Genomic DNA, 25,516 nt, shown 5'->3' on the forward strand with positions numbered 1-25,516 from the left:
CAAGGAGAGGAGACACAGAATCCGAAGCAGGCTCCAAGCTCTGAGCAAGATCATGACCTGAGCCGAAGTCAGACACTTAACTGACTGAGCCACCCAGGCGCCCCGAAAATATAAGGCTTTAAGCACAGTGCTGTAACTGTAAAAGCAGGCAAGATGTCTGCTCATTAATCTGTCCGAAAAGATGCTTGCTTGGTCTTGCTACCATGTAATAATGCTGGTACACCCACGCTAGAGATTAGTGGGAAGCATGTCGTCAGTCGTGTTCAGTTCTTCTTCCTATTTTTTGCTTACTAATTTATGTTTTCAGTTTATTTTCTGTGAATCTTTGAAATGATTAAAATTGGAAAATTTTAAGGAAAAAATCTTAGCCTGTTTCTCTTTTTATAGGATCAGAGTCAATTTCTCTTCCCAAGCAATCTGAATTTTATCCAAATACATGCATTTTTAAAGTTTTTAGGACTTAGGCTAAACTCATCTATTTTTAACCCACTCTGAACTGTCTCCTTTCACTTTCTAATGCAAAACTCTGACCCATCTCTTGATTTTACTTCCATTACTTATAAATCATGACTAGCTGATAAAAAATACATTTGGTCTAAAAATCATACGGCAGAATTGCAAAATGTTTATAAATACAGATTTTTGTACCGGAAAAACTTAAGGCATAGGTGAATTATTTTTGCAGAATTTATTTCATCTTGATTACCTCCTTTACAACCTAAGGAATTTCTGAGTCTTCTAAAACCAGGTGTTATTTATTTATTTATTTATTTAAAATTTATTTCTGAGAGTGAGACAGCGTGAGCAGGGGAGGGACAGAGAGAGGGAGACACAGAATCCGAAGCAGGCTCCAGGCTCTGAGCTAGCTGCCAGCACAGAGCCCGATGCGGGGCCAGAACCCACAAACTGCGAGACCATGACCTGAGCTGAAGTTGGATGCTCAGCCATCTGAGCCACCCAGGCGCCCCTAAAACCAGGTGTTTTTAAATAAATATCTAACTATTCAAGGTTGTGATGGGCCAGCTTGGATTCTGAGAAAGTGACCTATTAAGTGTCCTTATGATTAAGTTTCTGTTCCATCATTAATGATAATAATAACTGGCATTTTTTGAGTTCTTTCTCTCTTTGTAGGCATTATATAAACTAGTTAAAATTAGGAATTCCATAATTCTGTGGAGGATTCTTCATGATTGATTTCTTTTTGAAGAGCTATTTTAGCTAATTAGATTTATTTTATTTATTATTTATTTATTTTTTATGGTCCAGGAGGTTCCTTTTAGGTAAAACGTAGTCAGTGGTAATAATGCTGCTTGAAGTTTGATAGTATTTATAATTTTATGGGGCACCTGGGTGGCTTAGTTGGTTAAGTGTCCGACTCTTGATCTTTGCTCAGGTCATGATCTCATGGTTCATGGGTTTGAGCCCCACATAGAGCTCCATGCTGATAGTGCAGAGCCTGCTTGAGATTCTGTCTTCCTCTCTCTCAGTCCCTCCCCTGCTTGCTCTCCATCTTTCAAAATAAATAAAAATAAACTTAAAAAATATTTGTAATTTTATGAGATACTATTCTGGTAAATCTGATGAAATGGAATGACAGTCTGCTGTTTATTATACCTTCCCTAATTTTGAGGGTGGACTCTTGGATCTTGAAACAGGCTTTACCAGTATTACAGCTCAGCAAAAAATGCAGCTGAAGCTCACAGTTCTCTTTCTCTTTGGTTGTTTTGTTCACCCACTGTATTTATGGAGGAAGCTAAGTTTATCCAGGGGACCAAAGCTTCCTCAAAGCATGTGAGGTGGTGAAATCTTCCTCTCCGAAGTTCTCAAAGGGCTCTTAAGGATTTTATGTTTGTTTTTTTTTTAGTTATATAGTTTATCTTGAGCTCAAGCTTTATGTATGTCTAGTGAGTTGTCATTAGAGATTGTTGAATAGGAAGAAATTACATTTGGTGATATTTAATTTCAGACTAATAAAATTAATGGAGATTTATCTAATGGTGAAAATTCCTGATACCCATTTCTAGATTGGTGCCATTGCAGTTCTGCTTGTTGGTGTGTAGATTGTTATTGTTGAACTGTGTCCAGAAGTACTGTCCTTTTTGTTGCACTTGAAATTTTTCACACTTATGGGACGCCTGGGTGGCTCAGTTGGTTATGTGTCTGATTTCAGGGGCACCTGGGTGGCTCGGTTGAGTGTCTGACTTTGGCTCAGGTCATGATCTCACAGCTTGTGGGTTTGAGCCCTGCTTCCAGCTCTATGCTGACAGCTCAGAGCCCAGAGCCTGCTTCGGATTCTGTGTGTCTCTCTCTCTGCCCCTCCCCTGCTATCACCCCCCCCAAAAAATAAATAAAACATTAGAAAAAAAAGTCCGATTTCATCCCAGCTCACAATCCCATGGTTCGTGGATTCGACCCCTGTGTCGGGCTCTGTGCTGACAGCTCAGAGCCGGGACCCTGCTTTGGATTCTGTGTCTCCCTCTTTTTCTGCCCTTCCCCCACTTGTGCTCTGTCTCTATCTTTCTTAAAAATAATAAATGTTAAAAAATAAATAAAAATTTCATACTCGTAATATATTATTATTCATGGAATTTATCTGGTCCTGAGTGTTTAATTGCACTAGCAGATCTTTCAGCAGGGGGGAATCTTAGTCCCAAGTTTTTATTATGTTTTCTCTTTTTTTTTAATTACAAAAGTAATGTTTTTTGTTTAAAAAAAAATCTAAAAATAATGCAAAAAATTAAAGCTTTTCTTCCCCAAATATATATGCACATACTATATGTTTTTTATTTTTTTCCTCAGAAATTGTTGTCAACACTTAAAGTGCTTTACATATATTAACTTACTAAACCTTTACAACCCATGAACATACTGTAGGAAGTAGTTCTCTTTCATATCCTTTTGCAGGTGCCCGTCAACCATTACCTTTTATAATGCAGTTTTAAAAAGTTTGCCGTTAAATGGAAATTAGTATAAAAACAGTCTTTTCTTAAACAGTTCTGGCTAGGAAATAAACATATTTGCTTTGCTTCAGTTGACCAGGAATTAGTGCAAAATGTAATGTACATATGAAAATTTTGTTACGAAGTTTCTGCATTTCACTTCTGATCACAGTAAACAGAGAAAATAGTTTAAACACTGGAATGTGTTGAGGCACCTGGCTGGCTCAGTTGGTAGAGCGTTTCGGCTCAGGTCATGATCTCATGATTCGTGGATTCAAGCCCCGCATCAGGCTCTGCTGACAGTGTGGAGCCTGCTTGGGATTCTCTTTCTGCCCCTTCTGCGTGTGCTATCTCGTTCTCTCAAAAACAAATAAATGAACTTTAAAAAATTTTTAAATTTATATATTTTTAGAACAGTTTAAGTTTTACAGAAAAATTGAGAGGGTAGAATAAGGAGTTCCCATATACCTAGCACCAGGTTGCCCCATCACTTACATCTTACCTTAGCATGGTATATTTGTTAAAATTAGCAAACCTATATATATATGTATATGTATATATATACATACACACATTTTTAAAATGTTTTTATTTCTGAGAGAATGGGTGGGGGAGAGGCAGAGAGACAGGAGGACAGATTTGAAGCAGGCTCCACGCTTGATGCGGGACTTGAATTCACAAGATCCATAAGATCATAAGATCATGACCTGAGCTGAAGTCAGATGCTTAACCAACTTAGCCAGTCAGAGGCCTCAGCGAACCAATATATTGACACATTATTATTAATTAAAGTTCATGTTATTTAGATTTCCTTTGTTTTTACCTGATGTCCTTTTCTCTTCCAGGATCCCACTTTATTTATTTATTATTATTATTATTATTATTATTATTTTAACATTTTTTTAAATGTTTTATTTATTTTTGAGAGAGAGATAGAGACAGCATGAGCAGCGGAGGGTCAGAGAGAGAGGGAGACACAGAATCCAAAGACAGTCTCCAGGCTCTGAGCTAGCTGTCCGCACAGAGCCCGACGCAGGGCTCGAACCCACGAACTGTGAGATCATGACCTGAGCTGAAGTTGGATGCTTAACCGACTGAGCCACCCAGGTGCCCTATTTTAACATTTTTATTATTGAGACACAGAGAGAGACAGATCATGAGCATGGGAGGGCCAGGGAGAGGGGGAGACACAGAATCTGAAGGAGGCTACAGGCTCTGAGTTATCAGCACAGAGCCCAGTGCAGGGCTTGAACTCACAAACTTCTAGATCTTGACCTGAGTCAGACGCTAAACTGACTGAACCACCCAGGCACCCCAGCCAGGATCCCACTTTATATGTAGTTGTCATTATCTCTATAATTTTTTAAAAATGTGTTTATTTTTATTATTTTTTATTTTATTTCTGAGAGAGAGACAGAGCTCGAGTGGGGGAGGGGCAGAGACGACAGACAGACAGACGGAATCTGAAGCAGGCTCCAGGCTCCAAGTTGTCAGCACAGAGCCCAGTGTGGGGCTCAAACTCATGAACCACAAGATCATAACCTGAGCCAAAGTCAGATGCTTAACCAACTGAACCACTCAGGCGCCCCTATTTATTTATTTTTAGAGAGAGAGAGAGAGGGAGGGGCAGAGAGAGCGAGAGACAGAGAATCCCAAGCAGGCTCACCACTGTCATCAAAGAGCCCAGCATGGGGCTTGAACTCACAAACCGTGAGATCGTGACCAGAACCAAGATCAAGAGTCAGACAGTTGACGAACTGAGCCACCCAAGCACCGAGAGGTTTTTTTAAAGATGAAAATTAATAGCATGTTTATATATTGGTGAGAATATCCAGTAAAGAGGGAAATATGGATGGGGGGATGGGGTAGTTGGAATTATTACAGTAATATTCTTGAGTAGCTAGATGTGAAGGGAGGAAATTAGCATAAAAGTGAGGGTTGGCTTTGATCATGAGAAAGGCAGTTCATTCAAAATAAAAGATACACACACACACACACACACACATTTGTAGTTACTTGTAGTTTACTTGTTCCTGGCATCATAGTTAACTGAACTTTATGAGGACAGAGGCTGTGTGTGTTCTGTCCTGTACTATTAGTGCCTGGTACAATAAAGACATTCAGAAAATATTTGTTGAATTCAATTAAATTGGATAAGATCGCTTTTAACAGGCTTACCAATTCTAAGATTCTTTAAAAAAATTTTTTTAATGCTTTTTATTTGAGAGACAGCACGTGAGTGGGGGAGGGGCAGAGAGAGAGGGAGTCACAGAATCTGAAGCAGGCTTCTGGCTCTGAGTTGTCCGCACAGAGCCTGAAGCCGGGCTCAAACTCATGAGATCATGACCTGAGCGTAAGTTGGATGCTTAACCGACTGAGCCACCCAGGTGCCCCCCCTTTCTTTTGTTAATGCTTATTTTTGAGAGAGAGACACACAGAGCATGAGCAGTAGAAGGGCAGAGAGAGGGAGGGAGACACAAAGAATCTGAAGCAGGCTCCAGACTCTGAGCTGTCAGCATAGAACCCAGTGCAGGGCTCAAACCCATGAACCATGAAGTCATGACTTGAGCCAAAGTCAGACGCTTAATTAACTGAGCCACCCAGGCGCCCCCACTTTTTTTTTTAAAGAGAGAGCATGAGTTTAGGAGAGGAGGAGAGATAGAATCTTAAGCAGGCTTCACTCTTAGTGCAGAGCCCGACGTTGGACTCAAACCCACCACTCTGGGATCATGACCTGAGCTGAAATCAGGAGTTAGATACTCAACCGACTGAGCCACTCCAGCACCCCAGATTCCTTTTTGATATTAAGATCATAGAGGAAATAAAGAATTTAAGCTCAGCCAAGATGTGAGGGTTGGGGTCACTTTAATTTTTATTTTTAAAGTTTTATATAAGTAATCTCTGCATCCAACATGGAGCTTGAACTCCATGACCCCAAGATCATGCTCTTCTGATTGAGCCATGCAGGCACCTCAGGACACACTGTATTTTTAAATTTTGTAAATTTTTTTTTTTTTTTTTGAGAGAAGGAGAGAGAGAGCAAGCAAAGGGCAGAGGGAGAGTGAGAGAATCCTAATCAGGCTCCCTGCCTAGCTCAGAGCCCAATGTGGGGCTTGATCTCACAACCATGAGATCATGACCTGCTTAGAAATCGAGTTGGACACTCAATCGACTGAGCCACCCAGGCATCCTTGGTGTCCACCTATATTTTAAATGAGTGTAAACTCAAATGAAGTAGATACACTAGAAGCCAGTTGAAGTAAAAGCCAATAGATAAAAGGAACTAACTCTAAGGAGTCAGTTATTAGCAGAACTGAAAATTAAGGTAAATATGACTGACAAAATGTCTAGAGTAGTTGGTTGATGGCAAAGGCTACTCTTTAAAATTTTTTAATGTTTTTATTTATTTCTTGGGGTGGGGGGAGAGAGAGACAGCGTGAGCAGGGGAGGGTCAGAGAGAGAGGGAGACACAGAATCTGAAGCAGGCTCCAGGCTCTGAGCTAGCTGTCAGCACAGAGCCCGACGCCCAGGAACCCTGCGTGAGATCATGACCTGAGCCGAAGTCAGACGCTTAACCAACTGAGCCACCCAGGCGCCCCGTGAGCAAAGGCTATTTTTTGAATCAGAACTGAGTCAATGTGAATTTTGATGTAGCTACTTGCTAGGTATATCAACCCTTTTCTCAACTTAAAAAAAAATTTTTTTTTAATGTTTTATTTATTTCTAAGAGAGAGAGAGAGGCAGCGTGAGCAGGGGAGGGTCAGAGAGAGAGGGAGACACAGATTCAGAAGCAGGCTCTAGGCTCTGAGCTGGCAGTCAGCACAGAGCCTGATGGGGGTTGGAACCCACAAACCATGAGATCATGACCTGAGCTGAAGTCAGATGCTTAGCCGACTGAGCCACCCAGGCGCCCCTCAACGTTTAAATGAAGTTAATGAGAGCACAGTCACCACACGGTTATAAGGATTCAATGAGGAAAAAATAGCAGTGCCTAGAATAATAAAGTTCTAAATAAATGCTAGCTTGATATGAATATTGTTATTGTTTGATATTGACAATGTCATTACTTTTCAGGATACTAACTTATTTGCAGATGTTTGTACTTTCCTGTTGTTTTCAGTACGGTAAAATTTCCCCACTTTTAGTTATTTCTGCATGTATTTTATTTAAGCTATTTTTCGGTAGCTGTTAACTCTTGTCTTATAGGGTGCCTTAGAAGACCAGAACAACTTTATAGGCTTTACTTTTTACATTCTCAAACCCTCTTTTGGCAGCTGTTTTTTTTTTTTATGTTTGTTTATTTTTGAGAGAGAGAGAGCATGAACAGGGGAGGGGCAAAGAGAGAGGGGGGACACAGAATTCGAAGCAGGCTCCAGGGTCCGAGCTGTCAGCACAGAGCCCGATGTGGGGCTTGAACCCACGAACTGTGAGATCATGACCTGAGCCAAAGTCAGATGCTTAACTGATTGAGCCACCCAGGCGCCCTGACAATTGTTGTTTTTAAGCAGTGACCAGTTAGGTATTATTATGTATGTGTGTGTGTGGGGGGGGTATTATGTTTTCAGAATGTGTGCACTAATAATCTTGCTGCACCTGATTTGAGTTCACTCAACACGATTGAGCTCCTACCTGCCATCAGCTATGTTAGGACACAAAATTGAATTCTTTCCCTCAGTGTTTACCGTCTAAGAGGAGAGAGAGAGATATAATATCATTATACTCCAGTGTGTGGTACATGTTGTATAAAGCAGTATTCAGATACAAATTTTATTTAGGTAAACTGGACAAAAATATAGGTCAGAGTTAATTAATATTTTTAATCTCTTACATTTTACCCAGTGGTTTACTGGCATTTTCTTATGTTTATGTGGTAATGAGAAGATTATGGATTTATATAATAATGTTTTGAAAAGTATCATTTTGTATGGCAGGTAATCTATTACCTGTTTTCTGTCAGCATTCAGGCCAGGTTATTATAGAAAGAAAAAGCACTAAAACAATTCTTGAACTTGATGAAAGAAGAAAATGTTTAGCAAGTTTGTCTAGATTTACTTAAAATATCTTTGATTTGGAGCTGCTGAAGGATTTAGAAGATGAATTCTTGTTTGGATTAAGTGGAGCATTACTTTCATGTGTTAATTTTTTTTAAAGTGAAGCTATATTTGAAGGTTTTAAGTGAAGCTATATTTGAAGGTTTTAATTTCTGAATTGCATAAATTGGTTCATATTTTGCTATGTCATTGGAAACATTTTATGTGTCCTATCTTGAACAGTATTTTCGGTTATAATTAGACCATGAGCTCCTTGAGATTAGGGGACCTGGCTAAGCTCCAGTAAAGCTCAGTAATATATTTGTTGAATTAGATTGTATTAAAGCAGTAAGAAGGGCACAGTTTGAGAATTTCTAAAATATTTTTTCCTGTTTTTTAATTATGAAAAATTTCTTTTTTTTTTTTTTTAATATTTTAATTTATTTCTAGGAGAGAGACAGCGTGAGCAGGGGAGGGTCAGAGAGAGAGGGAGACACAGACTCCAAAACAGGCTCCAGGCTCTGAGCTGGCAGTCAGCACAGAGCCCGACGCGGGGCTTGAACTCACGAACTGCGAGATCATGACCTAAGCGAAAGTCAGACGCTTAACCGACTAAGCCACCTAGGTGCCCCTGAAAAATTTCTAACATAACTGAAATTGTTGAAGGATAGTACAGTGATCATCATCTACCCTTCACCTAGATTCAACAGTTGTTTACATTTTGCTGCATTGTTAAAATCTCATCTTGAGGCACCTGGGTGGCTCAGTTGGTTAAGCATCTGACTTCAGCTCAGGTCATGATCTTGCGGTCTGTGGATTCGATTCCTGTGTTGGGCTTTGTTCTGACAGCTTGGAGCCTGGAGCCTGCTTAGGATTCTGTTGTCTCCTTCTCTCTCTGACCCTCCCCCACTTGTGCTCTCTTCGCTCACTCTCCTCTCTCTCGCTTTCTCTCAAAAGTAAACATTAAAAATTGTTTTAATCTCCTCTTATTTTTTTGCTGAACCATATGCAAGGAAGTTGCAGATATCCTAACACTATATTTTTATATACTTGAGCATGCATCTCTTAAAAATAAGGTATTCTCCTGAGTAACCACAGGATTTTTGAGTCATTCTTGTAGGGATCAGGGTAATAATAATAATAATAGTGTACTGGCTCTGTCATTTACCTACCAGTTGTATGGCCCTGAGCAAATTACTCAACATCCCTGAGCCTCAGTTTCCTGAGCTGCAGAGCACTTGTTTCAGAGGGATATTATGAGGAGGGAATGTGTAAATTTCTTAGAAAGAAGCACACGAAGCACCATTTTCAGTTTATAACCTGTTTCCCCATAGGATACTCAACTGTGGTGAATAATACCACACCTACCCTTGTTCCCAGAGTTGGAAATTTTTACCTTATTTTCCCCATTTGTGACTAACCAATCTTGTATTTATTTGTACCTTATAACATCTCAAACTTGTCCTGTTCTTTCCATTGCTACCATATTTCCTGCCTACCAACAACTTCAGTCTCTCTTCATCTAGTTCTATCCCCACGTCCTCATTTTTTTCCTTGAGGAGTTTATGCCCTCAAATATAAATGTAATCATGTTAAATTAACATAACTTAACATGTTAATTTAACATGATAGGCGTTTAAATCTCCTATTTAAAACTTTTCCCAACACCTACAGAGCAAAGTCCAAGTTTCTTAACTCTGGCTTCTGTGTACCTTCTGTCTCTGCAGCCTTATCTCTCATAATACACCCCCCTCCCCAACATACAGACACAGTCCCCAGACTATAGGAAGCCATGTGTAATTCTCTAAATGTACCCTCGTTATGCACCTCTGTGCCTTTGCTTGGTTGGCTCCTTCTGTCTGGAATTCCACCCCACCCACCATCCTCTTTACGTCTGGCAAATACTCATCTCTCCCCCTCTCCAGCTCCTCAACTTGCCTTTTAAGACTACGTGCAGGTATCTAACTCCTCGGTTGTTTCTTTTTTTTTTTTTTTTTTTTCTGTCCCCCCTCCACATTGAACAGTCTTCTAGCATAACACCCATAACATTTTTGGACAGCCATTTGCTTGCGCGGCTTCCTCATTCTGCTAGGTTAGGAAGTTCTTGAGGGTACACATTAGATTTTATCCCTTTTTGTATTCCTGATACCTAATATGTTGCTTGTGTCAGGATAATAAATGTAGATATTGTGTCCACATTTTATGGGTGAAAAAAATCTGAGATTCAGAGAATATGCTTTATGTGCCCAAGTAATAGTACTAATTAGTGAAGTATTCAGGTCTTTAAGAGCCTATTTCAGTACTGTTTTCATTAACTATAATACTTCTTATAATTGCAATCGTTTATTTAGTGATTCTGTTCTTAGTCTGTGGACCTAGAGCCCCCTAGAGGATGTTAGACTTCCCACATGGAAGTCTACAAAGTCATTTATGAATTTTCTATAAACTGAATTAATATGATTTTATAAGAGTAATGTTTGTACGTCACCAGTTATTTTTTGAGTGTACCAGATACTTTTGTTATTAACAACGAGTCATCTTAGTGGACATACTTAATATCTTTTGTGAGGAGAGCAACATGAGAGCCTTCATGAGACAGGAGATTTAGAATAACAGCTTCATGTGGTTTGCTAGGGAATTGATAAGGTACAAGAGAGTGGTCTTTGGAAGCAGTAAGACTCAGGTTAGACGGTAATGTCTGAAATTTTCCTAGTCTTCAGTAGTTCATTCAAATAAGAAAGTTTAAAAATTCCTGAAATGAAACTTAATTATAAATTGCTAAACCTTTTTATGTCAGACAGCTTTAAAAATATTTCCTGCTACTACCATAATGTTTAATTCTGTTTTTTTGGTCTTAGCACCAAAAAAGATTATTTCAATATATGAACAGTTTTTATTGGATCTCTAAACATATTTAGAGTTCTGAGATCTGGGTTGTCATCTTCATTAAAATCTGAATTCACTACAAATTGTATTGTTTTATCAATTCCAAATCTGTTAAGGTCACTCATGAATCTGATTGGCTGGAACAACTTTTTTCCTAGCTTTGTTGAGATATAGTTGATATATAACATTGTGTAAGTTTAAGGTACATACTGTGGTAATTTGATACATGTATGTATTGCAAAGTTTAGTAAGGTTAATTAACACATCCTTTACTTCATGTAATTACCATTTTATTGGTGTAGTTATGGTAAGGACATTGAAGCTCTACTGTCATGGTAACTTTCAAGTGTACAGTCATAATGTTAATTCTTTTTTTGTAAAGTTATTTATTTAATATTCAGGAGAGAGAGCATGAGCAGGGGAGGGGCAGAGAGGGAGGGAGAGAGAGAATCCCAAGCAGGCTGTGCATTGTCAGCGCAGAGCCCTATGTGGGGCTCAATGTCATGAGCTGTGAGATCATGACTTGAGCCAGAATCAAGAGTCAGACACTCAACTGACTGAGCCACCCAGGTGCCCCCATAATGCTAGTTCTTAATAGAATTATTTTTCTAACTTATTGACAGTGTGCTACCTGGACACACAGTGTTGTATTGTATTATATGGGCCACAGGCACTTGTGTCGTTGATACACATCATTTGTGGTCTGGGGCTATGCTGATTATTATCTTTGATATAAAACATCATCACTGAGGCTATGAGCTGAGTGCTTTGTGTCATTCTAACCCATGTTCCCTGGGAAGGTTTGAGACTAGGGCCAAAAGTGGCCCTAACAGGGTCCTCCCTGAGTTTTGGGGAGGTGAGCAGGTCTCTGCTTGAGGTCGGACTGGGCAGGAGATGCCCTGGATCCCACCCTTGGGGAGGAGGCTGGCAGATGCCTCCTTAGCTGGAGCTTGGAACAACAAGTGAGTTCAATGGCTGAGCTGAGGTACCCTGCCCAGGGGCCTCATAACCCAATTCAGGCTACTCTTCCCTGTTTAAAAAAAAATGTAGTCTGGCAAGCCTTCTAGGTTCAAGAGTATAGCTTACATAATAATGCTTTAAAATATGTGTGCCATTCCTATCGGTTTGTTTAGCTACTAGATAAACAAGAATTGTGTGATTTTAATCCTTTGGCAAATATTTGTTCATTTCTTTAAAATTTTTAAAAAATTTTTTAAGTGTTTTTTTATTTGTGTGTGAGAGAACTAGCGTGAATAGAGGAGGGTCAGAGAGAGAGGGAGATACATAATCTGAAGCAGGCTCCAGGCTCTGAGCTGGCTGTCAGCACAGAGCCCAATGTGGGGCTCGAACCCGTGAACTGTGAGATCATGACCTGAGCCGAAGTCGGTGCTTAACCGACTGAGCCACCCAGGCGCCCCCAGAGTTTTTTCAATTCTGGGGAGAGGGGCAGAGAGGGAGAGAGAGAATCCCAAAAAGGCTTCACACTCAGTGCTGAGCCTGACACGGGGCTTGATCCTACCACCCTGGCATCATGACCTGAGCCAAAATCAAGAGTTGGATGCTCACACAAATGAGCCATCCAGGCGCTCCAAATATTTGTTCAAGCCTTGCTATGAACCAGGTCCTCTCCTCAGCCCTGAAGTTGTGAATGTGAATGAAACAGACAGACAGGCCTTGGCTCTGGTAGCCTTTACCTTTAAGTGGGGGAACCATACATATTCTAAGTATAATGAACATGCTAGTAGCTATCTATAATATAATGCTAGACAGGGGCAAGTACTTTTTAAAAAGACTGGAAAAGGAAATAGGAAGGGATAGTTTCTATTTTGGGAGTTATCTGAGAAGGCCTTTCTAAATAGACATTTGAGCAGAGAGACCTAAATGAAAGTACAAGCCTTGCAAAGATCCCTAGAGGAATCTAGGAATAGCCTTCCAGACAGGGATCATCAGATGCAGGGGCTTTGAGGAAGGGGTATGCTTGGCCTTATCAAGCAAGGAGGCTAGTGTGTCTGGAGCTGTGTGAGCAAGGGTAGAATGGAAGGAGATGAGGTTGGAGAAGTAGCCAGTGGGTAGACCTTCAGATTTCAGTCTAAATCTAAAATAAGGCTTTGGGTGGTTTTTAGTAAAGGAATAAGGTGATCTGACTCACTTTTAAAGGCTGTTCTGTACTAGGTAGAGAACAGACTCTAGTAGTACAAGAAAGGAAGCAGGCAAATCAAAGTTATAGGTTATAGACCTTTGGGTAAGAGATGATGATGGAGGAGGTGGTGGGAAGTTGTCAGATTGGAGATGTGTTTTAAAGATAGAGTCAACAGATTATGTTGATTACAATGTAAAAAGGAGCAGTCAAGGAAGCTCTAGTGCTAATAAATAGACACTAGATTTGAAGGATATACACAAGGTTTTTACCGAGGATGTCTCTGAGCGGTGGCCTTACTAGGAACTTTTCTTTTTGCTTATCTGCATTTACCAGTGTTTCTATACTGAACCTGTAATGCTTCTGCAATAAATACATAGAATATTTTAAAATTAGAGTTAATCATAGCACTAAATGTAGCCTAATTCTTTTTTTTTTTTGAGAGAGAATGAGTACAAGTTGGAGGGTGGCAGGCAAACAGAGAGGGAGACAGAGGATCTAAAGCAGGTTCCATGCTGACAGCAGAGAGCCTGTTGCGGGGCTTGAACTAATAAACTGTGAGATATGACCTGAGCTGAAGTCAGACACTTAACTGACTGAGCCACCCAGGCAACCCTAAATGTAGCCTAATTCTTAATGTATTCTTCTACCCCTTTTGATTTTGGAAAACAATTTAAGTGACATCACATTTTTAAACTTGTCTTTTTACTCTTAGTGATTAGCCTTTGTACCTCATCTACATTTGAAGATGGTGAAGCTGGATATTCATACTCTGGCCCATCACCTCAAGCAGGAACGCTTATATGTAAACTCTGAGAAACAGCTCATTCAGAGACTGAATGCAGATGTGCTTAAGACGGCCGAAAAATTGTATCGTACAGCATGGATTGCTAAGCAACAGAGAATTAATTTGGACCGGCTTATCATAACCAGGTAAAGAAAAGGTTTTATGAACCACTGTAGTTCTGTGCTCACTGCTAACTGTAAGTAAGTGAATCTATTTGTAAATAAATGAATCTATTTCCAACAAAGTGCATGCTTTCAGATAGTTTGAATCAACATTAAGGTGAAATTTTATTTTGTCTACTAAGCACTATTACAGAGAGTTATAACTTTAGTGTTAATATTTTATACCACATCAGTTAATTTTGTATTTTTATGTATATAACGTTTTATTGTTGCTGAGAGTAAATTATCTTGTGTTTTCCTTTTTTTTTGTTTTTTAAAGTAGGCTCCACACCCACCATGGGGCTTGAACTCATGACCTTGAGATCAAGAGTTTCATTTCATGCTCTACCAAGTGAGGAATCTAGGCACCTCTCTACCTTCCTAATATTACTGCTATTATTTTAGAGATAAAAAATTATTTTTTGTAAGTTTATTTTGAGAGAGAAAGAGTGATTGAGCTTGTGCGTTCAAGCAGGGGAGGGGCAAAGAGGGAGAGAGACAGGGAGAGAGACAGAGAGAATCCCAAGCTGCTCGGAGCCCAATAAGGGGCTTGATCTCAGGAGCTTAAGCTGAAATCAAGGGATGCTTTTTTTTTTTTTTTAATTTTTTTTTTTTAATGTTTTATTTATGTCTAGGAGAGAGAGAGAGACAGCGTGAGCAGGGGAGGGTCAGAGAGAGAGGGAGTCACAGATTCTGAAACAGGCTCCAGGCTCTGAGCTGGCAGTCAGCATAGAACCCGACGCGGGGCTCGAACCCACGAACCGCGAGATCATGACCTAAGCGAAAGTCGGACGCTTAACCGACTAAGCCACCCAGGTGTCCCTGAAATCAAGGGATGCTTAACCGACTGGGCCATACAGGCTGGGGCTTTAACTCACAACCCTGAGAAGAAGAGTTGCATGTTCTACTGACTGAGCCAGCCAGACACCCCTTTTTCTCATAATATTTAATATACAGTTGGCCCTTGAACAACAAACAGGTTTAACCTGGGCGGATCTACTTATATGTGGATTTTTTAGAGTAAAGTACTATAAATGTGTTTTTCTCTTCCTTATGATTTTCGTATTTTATTTTCTTTTTTTAGCTTATTCTATCGTAAGTATGTAGTATGTATAACATACAAAGTATGTGTTAATCGAAGTCATCTGTAAGACTTCCTTCTGGTTGGTCAACAGTAGGCTATTAGTAGTTAAGTGTTTGGGGAGTCAGAGGTTACACAAAGATTTTCCACTGCACCCGGGGTCAATGTCCCTAATCCCTGCATTGTTTAAGGGCCAACTGTATACATTTCCATGTTTTGATACTGTTTATCTACTTCTCAGTTTAGAAACCTCATTTTTCACTGTGTGAATACCTTTTTTGTTATTCTAAGAAGCAGTTTTCAATTCCAGAAGTGTGGTGCTGAGGTATAATGTTGAGAAAATAAGCCAGACACAGAAAAGTACACACTGGGTGATTCCATTTATGTGATATTGAAAAAAAGCAGGACTAATCTTTGATGATAGAAATCAGAATAATGTTTGGGGCACGCTGTCTCTCTCTCTCTCTCAGAAATAAATAGAAGACATTAAAAAATTTAAAAAAATCAGAATAATGGTGGGTCTCCTGGGTGGCTCAGTTGGTTGAGAGTCAACTTCGGCTCAAGTCATGATGTCACAGTTTGTGGGTTTGAGCCCTGCATTGGGCTCTGCGCTGACAGCTCAGAGCCTGGAGCCTGCTTCAGATTCTGTGTCTCCCTCTTTCTCTGCCCCTTCCTGCTTGCACTCTGTCTCACTCTGTCTCTCAAAAATAAATAAATGTAAAAAAAAAAAATTTAAATCAGAACAATGGTTATTTTTTTGATACTTTTCATTGGACCCGATTTAATGGGAGGAATTTGTCCTCCTTTGTGCTTTTTGGTTTTGCCTTTCTTTACACATTCAGTTGCTGGTGGCTGAAAGAGTTGAGCAGTTTGGAGTGATCTCATTGCTGGGACTGCAATCAGTCTACGTTTCCATGCTTCAGTGGAGTTGATGTGTTGTATTATTGTCGCTGATTTTGTTGTTTTGCTTGTCTTCTCATTTTTTAGTGCTGAAGCTTCCCCTGCTGAATGTTGCCAGCATGCCAAGATTTTGGAAGATACACAGTTTGTTGATGGATATAAGCAATTGGGATTTCAGGAGACTGCTTATGGAGAATTCTTAAGTCGGTTGAGGGAAAATCCTCGTCTTATAGCCTCCTCTTTGGTTGCTGGGGAGAAGCTTAATCAGGAGAACACACAAAGTGTTATTTACACAGTTTTTACCTCCCTCTATGGCAACTGCATTATGCAAGAAGATGAAAGCTACCTCCTTCAGGTTTTGAGATACTTGATTGAATTTGAACTTAAAGAAAGTGACAACCCCAGGCGACTTTTGAGGAGAGGAACTTGTGCCTTCAGCATCTTATTTAAACTTTTTTCTGAAGGACTGTTTTCTGCCAAACTTTTTCTCACAGCTACTTTACATGAGCCAATCATGCAGCTGCTTGTTGAAGATGAAGATCACCTGGAAACAGATCCAAACAAGCTAATCGAGAGGTTCTCCCCATCTCAACAGGAAAAACTCTTTGGAGAGAAGGGTTCAGATAGATTCAGGCAGAAGGTTCAAGAGATGGTAGATTCCAATGAGGCCAAACTGGTGGCTTTGGTGAACAAATTCATTGGTTATCTCAAACAGAACACATACTGCTTTCCACATAGCTTGAGGTGGATTGTGTCCCAGATGTACAAAACCCTCTCCTGTGTAGATAGACTGGAAGTTGGGGAGGTCAGGGCAATGTGTACTGATCTCCTTTTGGCCTGCTTCATCTGTCCCGCAGTTGTCAATCCAGAACAGTATGGAATAATTTCTGATGCTCCTATTAATGAGGTGGCAAGATTTAATCTGATGCAGGTATGCTTTTGCTCTTATTATTAATGTGGCATTCAGTTGAAAATCATTTGGTTAGGTAGTGGGATGGGATTAGAAAATATGATAATATTTATATATTCTTAACATTCCTTTGCCTCAAACTGTCTTAAATGTTTGCTTCTTAAGAAATAAAAGCAGTTATTATATTGGGGTCTTAAAATACTGTCAAATATTTTAGTCATAAAATATTTTGTGTTAGGTTTTAAATAGAGTCTTCACAGATTTGAATGTATAGTTGGTTAGATTGTCTAGAACAGGGCCACCATCCCTTTCCCATGATTTCAAAACCTAGCATGATTGAAAATCTTTATACATCATCTTTTATACGTTGTTGGGTAGCAAAACTTAACCTGAACTCACATGAGGCTCTTTATCATTGCTATTCCATTTCCTGTTAATGAATACTCCTGTTTTGGAGTAACAAATTGTAACATTTGTAGAAATGTTAATATATTTGATTACAGGATGTCACCCTTAATATTGGCTGTGTTGCATGTATGCACTGATCAGCCTTTCTGAAATTCCAGATTTTGAAATCTGAAGCTCTTCAGGACCTAAGAGTTTTAAGAAGAGGAGTTTTGCATCTGTATTAGCATTTTCTCCCCTAGTCATCTGAACTATGGAAATCATGTTATTATTTCTTATGAGAATCTTTTAATCATAGCCTATCCTGCAAAAAGACTGTGAAGAAGAGACTGAGTTTATTTGGAATAATTATATCTTTGGATGATTTTATTTTTAAATGATATTTAATTTTAAATAATTAGCTTTTTTTTTTCATGGTTCTATTATATTGGTATGTTTAGCAACTAACTATAAAGGATCCCCAAAATAAAATTTAAAAACTTTTATCATCTGTGAAACACTAAATTTATTCTTAAGATAGTGTAGTTGTAGTTTTATTTTTGTCATTCCAAGAAAGATTGAGTCACTTATTTTCAAAATGAGTAAAAAGGGGAATTGTCCCAGATATTAAGACAATGTTATATGATATTAGCTTTCCCCAAAGTGTCTTTTTATTTTTATTTTTTAATGTATTATTTATTTCTGAGAGAGAGAGAGAGAGACAGACAGTGTGAGCAGAAGAGGGTCAGAGAGAGAGGGAGACACAGAATCTGAAACAGGCTCCAGGCTCTGAGCTGTCAGCACAGAGCCTGATGCGGGGCTCAAACCCTCTAACCGTGAGATCATGATGTGAGCTGAAGTTGGACACCCAACCAACTGAGCCACCCAGGCGCCCCCCTCCCCCAAAGTGTCTTTAAAGAGAGTAGATTAACAGTTCTCTCTTACCAGTAAGGAACTTGCTCTGTGAATTAATATTTACTTTCCAAGCAGCTGTGTTCTATAGGATTTTTAAATCTAGAAAGAAAAAAAATTCTACCTTGAGTATTTTGTGAACTATTATCAGGGGAAAGCACTTCATATTAACTTGAAGTAGTTTGAATTAACTTTTGCAAATATTATGCTTTTTCATAATATCAGAAACAAAGCATAATATCAGAAACAAAGGTGTTGCATTTTTATTTCATAGTGTCAGTATAATGTATAAAGCAAAAATTTCTGTTTAGTGTCCATAACTCCTAATCTAAATACAGTAAAGGCTGATGTAGAGAAGATACACATTTTATTTGGGGTCCTCTTTTGCATGTGTGGTCAGATGGTGTGAATGTTATTATGAAACAGATTTTTTAGACTAGAATGGAAATGCCTTCATAGAGAAGAATCCATAAGTATTTATACTGTGTCTCCCTGCCACTGCTTTGGTTTGCAGGTTGGCCGCCTTTTGCAGCAGTTGGCAATGACTGGCTCTGAAGAGGGAGATCCCCGGACAAAGAGCAGCCTTGGAAAATTTGACAAAGTAAGAATGAATTCTGTCTCGTGTGAGTTACTATTTATAGACAAGTTTGCCAGAGTGTTCGTGAACCTTAACTACTGTCTTTATTCTGGTCTTTCATATTCTTGTCTTAAATTTTCATCTCAGTTACCCTTGGTATAGCTATAGAGGATACAATATTGGATCAGCGGCNCATGAGAGAGAGAGAGAGAAAGAGAGAATCTCAAGCAGGCTCCACACTCAGGCCGGAGCCTGATGCAGGGCTCAGTTCCCACGACCCTGGGATCATGACCTGAGCTGAAATCAAGAGTTGGACGCTCAACTGACTGAGCCACCCAGGTACCCTGGATCAGCAATATTAAAAGGAAGATGTTACGGGGCAGCTGGGTGGCTCATGCTGAGCCTGGAGCCTGTTTCGGATTCTGTGTCTCCCTTTCTCTCTGACCCTCCCCTGTTCATGCTGTCTCTCTCTCTCAGAAATAAATAAAAAACATTAAAAAAAATTTTTTTTAAGTTTAAGGCATCTGACTGGTGCAGTGGATAGAGCATGCAACTAGATCTCAAGGTTGTGAGTTCAAGCACCATGTTGGGTGTAGAGATTACTTTAAAAAAAAAAGAAATGTTTAAATAAAGAAAGAAATAGTTTAATTTCTTAAAAAGTCACTAAAGTGGAGTGCCTGGGTGGCTCAATTGGTTAAGTGTCCAACTTTGATTCAGGTCATTATCTCACGGTTTATGAGTTTGAGCCCTGGGTTGGACTCTCTGCTGTCAGCACAGAGCCCACTTTAGTTCCTCTGTCCCCCTGTCTCTTTGCCCTTCCTCTGCTCATGCTCTCTCTCTCTCAAAAATAAAAAATAAAACATTCCACTAAAAAGTTACTAAAGCAAACGAGAAATAATTGTATAATTTTAAGTGTATTTCATAAGTATGTTTTACGATATTGTTCACTTAAATTAGATACTGATCATACTCGAGTAGGCTGTACATTCAGCTTGTTTAAAATACAAGTCAAATTCTCCTCATACCTCTTATCTTTAGCCTTTATTTCCTCCCCAAAAGGTGGTTCTTTTTTTTCCCTAATGTTTGTTTGTTTAATTTGGGAGAGAGAAAGCACGGAGAGGCAGAGGGAGAGGAGAGAGAGAATCTCAAGCAGGCTCCATTCTGCCAGCACAGAGCTGGATGCAGGGCTCAGCCTTATGAACGTGTGAGATCATGACCTGAGCCAGAATCAAGACTCAGATACCTAACCCACTGAGCCCCCCAGGGGCCCCTCCTCCCCAAAAGGTTCTTGATATTCTCAATCTTTCATGTTTTCTTCAAGAGGTCTATATGTAAACAAGCAAACTCCTACATATATTTTCCCAGGCACCCCATCCCTCCCTTTTCACAAATCATGGGGTACTGTGCACTGCTCTGTGTCATGTTTGTTTCACTTACCAGAATTTCATGTAGACAATTCTATATCAATTCATAAAGAGTTTAGTTTTTTTAATGTTGGGTTTAATATAATTTTCAAGAATAACTTTTTGCATGTTTGTCCCCCTTAATTAGACTTTTTGTTCCCTTATTTTAAAGGGGAAATATTTCACTGTGATCTTTTCCCTGTTTAACAGAGCTGTGTTGCTGCTTTCCTTGATGTTGTGATTGGGGGCCGTGCAGTGGAGACCCCTCCAATGTCCTCCGTTAATCTTCTGGAAGGATTGAGCAGAACTGTGGTTTATATAACCTATAGTCAGCTTATTACTCTGGTAATGGCTTTATTCTTTAATAGGATTTTCTCAAAAGTCATTTATCTAGTGTGAGAAATAATGTATTGTATTTGAAAAATTGATCTCACTAGCTACTGTACTTTTACTTCTGCCAGGTGAATTTTATGAAGAGTGTGATGTCTGGAGATCAACTAAGAGAAGATAGGATGGCTCTTGACAATTTATTGGCAAACCTGCCCCAGGCAAAGCCAGGAAAAAGTAGCAGTTTGGAAATGACTCCCTATAATACTCCTCAGCTTTCTCCAGCAACCACTCCAGCAAATAAAAAGAATCGATTGCCTATAGGTAAAGAGAATTTCTCATATTTAGGCTTTCCTTAAATTTAGTCAATTTTTTTTTGGCTTTTGTTTTTGTTCAGTGTTTTGGAGTATGGTTTTAAATAATTTGGGAAAGCCTTTCTCTTAAAAAACATTAAAAACTGCATAATGCAGTTTTTAAAAATTGCATACTAATGCAGTTTTTAAAAATTGCACCAATTAGTTAAAGTTATGAGTAGGCTCTAGCTTTATCTTGAGATCATACCACCAACCGTATACTTTGATTATATTTTAGTAACTTTTCTTGGAAAATTTGGAAGTGCCATTTGTTATAAGTAGTCAGTGTTTGAATTATGTAGCCCTTTCTTTTGTTCAAAGTTCTAAATAATATAATAAAATAATAACTTAGAAGGTTCTATCAGTAAAGTGGGAAATATAGTTACTATTTTTCCAGTATTGTTAGTAATCTTTTATCAAGTGAGCTAAGACACCTTTGTTATTTTATAAAATAAAGAAAAAGTTTTTTTTTTATGTTTATTTTTGACGGAGAGAGAGAAGAGAGTGAGCAGGGGATGAGTAGAGAGAGGGAGGGAGACACAGAATCCAAAGCAGGCTCCAGGCTTTGAGCTGTCAGCACAGAGCCCAGTGCGGGACTCGAACTCACAAACTGTGAGATCATGACCTGAGCCAAAGTCTGACGCTCAACAAACTGAGCCACCCAGGTGCCCCAGAAAGAGTTTCTTTTTATTTAGTCAAGCTTATTTAAAGAATTGGGCTTAATTTTTATTCACCTGGGAAACATCTATTATCTATCTATGTACGCACACACTCACACAATTTGAGCCTTACTATGTATCAGACTCAGGATGAGCACTTTATAGATGTTTCATTTAATTCATGCAAAAAAATCCATACAAAAAGAGTAGGTGTAATCACTACTCCTGCGGAGTAGAGGTGGGGGTACTGTGTTAGGCCATGGGAATACAAAGACCATTAGGATATGCTGCTGATCTGCTAGTTGCTGATAGTCTATTGGGGAGAATAAGTGGAGACCATTTCCCTTCATTACGCCAAGTGTCTGATGGAGACAGGTGTGCATGCGGGCTTAGGGGACACCCATGTTGGCCAGGTGGTGATGGTGGCAGGAGATGATCTGGAGCAGGTGAAGCTTAAACTTTCTCTTGAAGGATGAATGGGAGACGAAGTAGCCAAGACAGGGAGGGGAAGAGCATCTAGCCCAAGAGAGCAGTATTTTAGTGCCAGTTTTTTAATCAAAATGAGGAGCTCAGCAAGTTAGTGAACATGAATAGTTACTTTATTTTACACATTTTGAAGAACGGGATTTCATTTTTAAACTTCCATGAGCTGATTTGTTAAGAACTGACCATTTTTTTAACTTTTGTAATGTATTTATTTTGAGAGAGAGAGAGAGACAGAGTGCAAGTAGGGAAGGAGCAGAGAGAGAGGGGGACACAGAATTTGAGGCAGGCTTCAGGCTCTGAGCTGTCAGCGCAGAGCCAGCATGGGGCTTGAACTCATGAATTGCGATCACGACCTGAGCTGAAGTCACGTGCTTAACAGACTGAGCCACCTAGGTGCCCCAAGAATTGTCAGTTTCTTAAAATTAATCCATCTTACATTTAACAGAATAATATCACCAACAAGAATGTGACATCATATTCTTCAAGTCTTTGGCTTTCATCATCCTAAAATGTCAATTTTCCAATTGATGAAAATTTAATGTTGGTAATGATGAAAATTTAATTGATAAAATTTAATATTATAACCTATTTGTGCTTTTAACATGAAGAAATGAATGATTTTTGGTAAATCAGAGATTTTTTTCCCTCCATTATTCACTCCTGCACATGAGTTCTTTCATTTCTTGTCATCTAGAAGTGTCATTAAATATGGGTATAATGGAAAGTAAATATTCAGATGTTTGCCCAGTATTACTTTGTATAGTCATATGACTTGGTCACTGAGTTTATTTCATATTTTTTAAAGACCTGTCCATTATTCAGAGGGTTGATTTTGTTTCTGTTTAATGCTTTTGCAACCCAGGACAACAGTTAGCAGCCATCACTGCCTGGGATTCCTCAGCCACCAATCTTTCTGCTCTTATTACTCTAGTAACCCCATTTGGTGGGTAATAGGCTGTTGTTCCTCTTATATAACTTTCATTTAAGAAATAGTTTATAAAACTGTGCTCCGAGTGCATGTTGCTTTCGCTTTATGTAAATTGCTACATGGATTTTGATTACTTGCGTTTTTATAAATTATAAATTTTTTGCTTAAGATTCATAGAAGTTGTTCATGAAATTGAATTTAATTTCACAGGTCATTAGAAAACAGTGAGTGAGGGTCAGCAAATAAAGGTGGGAGTGAACCTGTGTTACACTTTGGGAAATTGATGTGTGCTCTGAATTTTGAAAGTAAGAGTGATTAATGAACACATTTACAGCATCATGTAGGGAGGATTCTTTATATTTCTGTCTTCAAGTAGGTCAGCTTTCCTTCAAAGTGAGGTTGAAAGACTTTTGTTGCTATAGAGTGTTTTTGCTTTATGTCTGTACTTTTGATTATTTTGCACTGAAATAGAATTTCTATTTAGTATTTTAGTTGTACTGAATGTTATTGCCCTCTGAAAGAAAATTGAACTTATCACAGAAGACTTAAGCTTGTAGAGAAATTGTCAAACTAAATTTTTCAGTGTCTAAAAGTTCTTGTAAGAAGTGTGGGATGGATTTTTTTTTTTTTAAAGTTAAATAGAAAGAGCATAGGCAGAGCAAGCGGGGGAGGGGGCGGAGAGAGAGAGAAAGAGGGAAAGACAGAATCTCAAACAGGCTTCCCCCTGCCAGCGCAGAGCCCTGCTTAAGGCTTGAACCCATGAACTCGAGAGATCATGACCTGAGCCAAAAACCAGAGGCAGACATCCAGCTGACTGAGCCACTCAGGCACCCTGATGGATTATTTTAGAAAAAAGTATTACTTGTTCACTTATAGGTGGGGGGGGAAATCCTAAAATAATTAGATTTTTCACTAATTTAGAACGTTTCCATAAAGCAGAAGGGAAACTTCTATTCAAACACAGGAAAGTCTTTTTTTCTGCATCTTTGGGAAGAAGTTAATACATTTCAGGAAAATCAGTGTTTTCAAAAACATTCTGATTTTGTCAATGATTGTCTAATTAGTATACATTATATGGTTAGCAGATTTATATATGAAATTTTTTTTTTAATGTTCAGTTTTTTAGAGAGGGAACGTGTGTGCGTTGGGGGGAGGGGCAGAGAGAGAGGAACACACAGAATCTGAACCAGGCTCCAAGCTCCCTTGTCAGTACAGAGCCTAACATGGGCTCAAACTCCCAAATCATGAGATCATGACTTGAGCTCAAGTCAGACACTTAACTGACTGAACCACCCAGGGGTCCCTCTATATGAAACTTTCTAATGATTGTAAGTTTAGTTATTAGTATGGGAGACCTGAGGCAGTTCAGTAATTTTCCAGGAGAAAGAATTGAAGGTACACTAATAAGAAATAAGGTAATGCTTTTCTTGTCACCCCAAGCCTTCAGTTGAGAGACGTGTTTGCTGTTCTGCCGGTGCACTCATCTGTGTGTCAGTCCCTGGCAGGTGCACATAGATTGTTGTTTCTATCAGTTTTGAAGGAGGATCTGTGTTATCAGCAGAGAACTGGGAAGATGGAGGGTTTTGTTTTTTTTTAATTCATATTCTCACCACCCTTTTTTTGTGCATGTGCAAATGTCCTACATTAACAGAATATATATTTTTCTGTTTAGTGTACTGTTTTCTTTGTCTTGTTCTCTAAATTATCATATTTGAAAATCTTTTTAATAGCACCTCGGAGTAGAAGCCGCACCAATGTGCTAATGGACTTACATATGGACCATGAAGGATCATCTCAAGAAACCATCCAGGAAGTACAGCCCGAAGAGGTGTTGGTTATTTCCTTAGGGACAGGTCCCCAGCTCACTCCAGGGATGATGTCGGAAAATGAGGTATGAATGTATTGTTACACTCAACTTACAGCCATCAGTGTTAAGAAATTTAAATTCTTTTTTCTAACTCATGTTCTCTTCTATAAGTCAGTATGTGTTTAATGAATGCATTAAATGCCAAATTCCCGATGAACAGTACAGGGGCCTTTATTATTGGTGATTAGGTCCACACCAGGAGGAATTTCCTAATAGTAGAGACAGGAAGCCAGGAAATTGTGGTATGGACATTGTTGACCTGTAGGAAATTTTTTTTTTCTTTTCTTTCTAATGATAACCTAGTGGTATTCCTGCTTTAAAGAGGCAGACATTCTTTAGAAATACTTTATGTTCTTTGGTTGGTTAGAAAGAAATGGAAGAGATAACTGAAAACTAAGAAAGTAAAATATTTTGAAGAAATGGAGTTGGGGTGTGGGCATCTTTTAAGATATTTGTAAACAGAAGAGCGTGGGACAGACGCAAAAGGAAAGAAGAAATCAAAAAGAAGCATCATTTTATATTCAACAGTGACTGCTTATTAATCAAGAAAATCTATTCCTGGCCTGGGATAAAGGGACCAGTTAAAGTTGTTGATAAAGTGATGATGGTGGTTGGGAAGCCTGTGTTTGGGACTGTGGCGTGACCCACACGAAAGAATTCTGTCAAACTCCAGAACTCTGTTCTCACACACACATGCATGAGCTGGCAAAAGCTGTGAGAATCCACTTTTTAGGAACTCCAGAATATAATAAAAACCATATAAGAACCAGGGGGATGCTGAATGAGGAA

At 39.0% G+C, this 25,516-nt stretch overlaps 1 protein-coding gene across 6 annotated transcripts in view; it reads left to right on the forward strand.

Moving 5' to 3' along the window:
* GAPVD1 (GTPase activating protein and VPS9 domains 1) overlaps window positions 1–25,516 on the forward strand; it is a 64,295-nt gene that overhangs the window by 7,761 nt on the left and 31,018 nt on the right. For all 6 annotated transcript variants that reach the window (XM_077768227.1, XM_077768230.1, XM_077768231.1 and 3 more), the window contains exons 2-7: window positions 13,708–13,925; window positions 16,009–16,852; window positions 18,642–18,728; window positions 20,318–20,452; window positions 20,569–20,758; window positions 24,591–24,751. In XM_077768227.1, the coding sequence (XP_077624353.1) occupies window positions 13,741–13,925; window positions 16,009–16,852; window positions 18,642–18,728; window positions 20,318–20,452; window positions 20,569–20,758; window positions 24,591–24,751 (1,602 nt within the window). In that variant the 5' untranslated portion in view covers window positions 13,708–13,740. The remainder of the gene's footprint in view (window positions 1–13,707; window positions 13,926–16,008; window positions 16,853–18,641; window positions 18,729–20,317; window positions 20,453–20,568; window positions 20,759–24,590; window positions 24,752–25,516) is intronic.

The sequence above is a fragment of the Crocuta crocuta genome, unplaced genomic scaffold (genome assembly GCF_008692635.1).
Source record: "Crocuta crocuta isolate KB4526 unplaced genomic scaffold, BGI_CrCroc_1.0 scaffold35, whole genome shotgun sequence".
Taxonomy (NCBI): Eukaryota; Metazoa; Chordata; class Mammalia; order Carnivora; family Hyaenidae; genus Crocuta; species Crocuta crocuta.